Source organism: Sinocyclocheilus anshuiensis, unplaced genomic scaffold (genome assembly GCF_001515605.1).
Source record: "Sinocyclocheilus anshuiensis isolate Anshui unplaced genomic scaffold, SAMN03320099.WGS_v1.1 scaffold1495, whole genome shotgun sequence".
In the NCBI taxonomy this organism is placed as follows: Eukaryota; Metazoa; Chordata; class Actinopteri; order Cypriniformes; family Cyprinidae; genus Sinocyclocheilus; species Sinocyclocheilus anshuiensis.
Window position 1 is genome coordinate 1076432 of NW_015558671.1, and position 3504 is coordinate 1079935.

The following is a 3504-nucleotide window of genomic DNA, read 5'->3' on the forward strand; positions in this document are numbered from 1 at the left end:
GGGATGTTTGGCCAAATGGGATCTGAAGAGCTATTTGCCCGGACTCTACATCTTTCCAACTGCTCTGCCAACTTCCTCAGCACCTGATTATGCCGCCATCTAAAGCGGCTCTGCGTCAATGCAACGTTACACCCCGACAAGATATGTCGAAGGCCTGCATTGGCTTCATTGCACAGGGGGCACTTGTCCTCACTTCCGAAACACTGGGAGAGATTTTGGGGACAAGGGAGGGTGTCATACACTGCCCTCACAAGGAAGCTGAGCCGCAACTGCGGGGTTCGCCAGATATCTGCTCAGGTTATGACCCTGTTAGTACTATCCTCCCAGCGGGTCCATGCTCCTTGTTTGCCCTGGGAAACAGCCTTGATGAGGTAACGGTCCTGTTCCACTCGTGAGACCTCTTCCACCACCATGGACTTCCTCTGCTCCCTTGCGGCTTTGGACCAGAACTGGACTGGCTCTCCCCAGCCCAACCCTGCTCGGCTGTGTTGGACTCTTCCCATGACCTCCTTGTGTTGTAGCCTGTTAATGGCTTGATCGACCGCCTGCTGGGCCCTCCATCTGCGCCCAGTGCAGATGGTCACCCCTGCGCTCTTCACTGCTTCGTCCCTGGATTCCCTTAGCTCAAATACAAGACGGGTCTTCTCCTGCTTGTATCCGAGGTAAATGGACTTCAAAGGAAGCTGAAGAGCATTCTTGCCGAAGAGGCCTGTGTCGGAGAATCAGTGCGGGAGGCCCAACCACTTCCTGATGTAGGTGTTGGAGATGGTGTCCATCCTGCTAGCCAGGGATGACGGTATTTCGGACACCTTCAGAGGCCACATCACACGCTGGAAAAGTGTGAATTGGTAACACCATAGCTTCAGTTTCCCGGGAAGCTGGCTGCTGTCGAGTGTGAATTGGTAACACCATACCTTCGGTTTCCCCGGAAGCTGGCTGCTGTCGATTTTTGCGAGCCCCTCTCTCAGCTGCTTCTGCACCAACTTCCCCATCTGTCTGTCGGAGAGCTCTGACGTATACTCCCTTCCAAGACTTCGGACGGGTTGCTCTTTCAACAATGGTATCTTCTCCCCTCCTGCTGTGAACACCATCCTGTCGTCCCTCACCCCTTTCCTGATTGAAAGGCTCCTAGACTTTGCGGGCTTAATCTTCATCCTAGTCCATTGTATCAGCTCGTCAAGGCGCTTGAGGAACCGGGCTGTACATGGAGCTGTCTGTAAGATGGTTGTCACATCATCCATGTACCCTCTCAGCGCCGGGAGTCTTCCTCCTGAAGGTAATCTCAACCCTCTGGCCATCTGTCTTGCTCCGATGAGGATGACTTCAAATGCTGCCACAAACAGGATAGGGGATATTGAGCAGCCCATGGCAATACCGACCTCCAACTGCTGCCATCCAGTCATACGGCCATCGAGAGAGAAACACATGCACAGGTTGTTAAAATACTTGGCTATGATAGTAATTACACACGTTGGAATGTGGAAGAATTCCAATGCAAACTCAACCAGCTTATGTGGTACTGAACCATAAGCGTTCGCCAAGTCAAGCCACACCACATGAAGTTTGCTCTTCTCTCTTTTGGCACGTTGTATCTGCTCCCAGATCACGGATGTGTGTTCAATACATCCTGGAAAACCTGAGAGCCCAGCCTTTTGACAACTTCAATGTAGTGGTTTGTGTTCAATATAGTACATTGACAGTCGATGTAGTGGTTGCTGCTGAGGAAGCTGGTCATCTTTCTTGCCAAAACTGAGAAGAACAGTTTCCCTTCCACGTTCAGCAAGGCAATGCTCCTGAACTGATTAATGGTCATGGAATTCCGCTCCTTAGGAATGAAGATTCCAACTGCCTCTTGCCACTCAGCTGGAATGGATTGGTTCTTCCACACAACCTGCATGAGCTTCCACAAGATCTTCGTCACTTGTGGGCAGTTCTTGTACACCTTGTATGGGAGCCCATTTGGACCTGGTGCTGAGGCTGATCTGGCCTTTTTGAGGACCTCTCTAATCTCACACAGCCTGGGTGGGGAGGTGTCGAAAGGGGTCCTTGGGGGATCTGGGCGTGGCACATAACCTGGTGAGCCAAGTGGTGTATCTTTAGCTGCATCCGTATACTGGCCCTTGATATAATGTTCCAGATTCTCTTTAGTGATGGCCAGCTTGCCGCTCCGCTTCTCATCCAGCAGCTGACGGGCAACCTTGAAAGGGTCTTTGAAGAAATTATTCCTTTCCTTCTCCTTCCGTTTCCTCCGCCTCCTGATCCGTTCTGCCTGGCGTAGCTTGGCCAGCCTCTGCTTAAGGTCATCCCATAACAGCTTGAGGCCTTCTTTTTCCTCTGGGGCTGCTTTCCTCCACCTCTTCCTCAGGTGACGCCTGTCTGATATGAGCAACTCGGTGTGTCTCTCCCTCCGTCCTTTCTGTCTTGGGGCTATGGTTTGTTTGGTCGTACACCCTCCAAACCTCTCTCTGCACTCCCCGTATATGCTGTTTCCCATCAAGGTTAGCTTGCGCTCAACCGTTCCTTGCAAAGAATGCTGCAGCACGCCACTGAGGTATTCGTCGAGCCTGTACCAATCCTCTTGCATAGTCGCCTTTGGTCACTTGATCTTGATACGCCTTTCTGGATGCTTGCGTTGGATTCCTGGTTGTGTGACTTGTGAGGGGACAGTGTGCATCTCGCTCTCGAGGGTTGCCTCCATCTCTTCTCCTTCATATGCTGAGGTTGCCCTCTCAGCACTGTCGGGTCCTGCTGCACTATGGTTTGCTACCAGGCTTTGGGTCCCTTCCGTCTGACCTGCCGAAACAGTGCGATTGTGCTGGTTGGGCGTCCTCCCACACTTCATCCTCCCTTGATGGATCCGCAGGCCTCTGAGTGAAGTCACCTTCTGCCACCCACATGTGCACTTCCAGAGGAACTTCTCATTGCCATTATCCGTTCCGTTCGTTACCGTATGATCCGTCAAAATAGGCCCTACATGTGACCGATGTAAACAAGCTCCTGCCACTCTATATCATATGTTTTGGTCATGTCCGAAATTGCTAGAATATTGGGGTTCAATTTTTGAGACTTTTTATAAATTGTTCGGTAAAATCATTGTTCCGGCCAGGCTGACTGCAATATTTGGAGTTGTTACTCGAGACTATAATCTAAGCAGATCCCAGTGTGATGTTATTGCTTTTTGTTCACTTCTAGCCAGGAGGTTAATTTTGTATAAATGGAAAGACTCTTCGCCTCCAACATACAGACACTGGATTAAAGATGTTATGTATAACATACAATTGGAAAAGCTCCGATGCTTTATGAAAGGGTCAAATAAGAGATTCTTTACTACTTGGCAACCTTTTGTAACCTTTGTGGAGAACGCTGCTTCTAAAGAATTGTACTGAATGTACATTGTCTAAAATTGTATTTTATTTCTATTTATGTATGTGTGTGTATACACGTGTATATATATATATATATATATATATATATATATATATATGCACATTTTTTTTTAAGGTC

General features: G+C 49.2%; 1 protein-coding gene across 1 annotated transcript; it reads right to left on the minus strand.

Annotated features, from left to right (window-relative positions):
- Positions 1 to 722: 722 nt before the first annotated feature.
- LOC107681221 (uncharacterized) lies at positions 723 to 2584 on the minus strand. The gene is made up of 2 exons (XM_016477434.1): positions 1697 to 2584; positions 723 to 1661 (listed from the first exon to the last, which is right to left on the minus strand). Exons 1-2 carry the CDS (start codon positions 2582 to 2584, stop codon positions 723 to 725), a joined length of 1827 nt encoding a protein of 608 aa, XP_016332920.1.
- Positions 2585 to 3504: the final 920 nt, after the last annotated feature.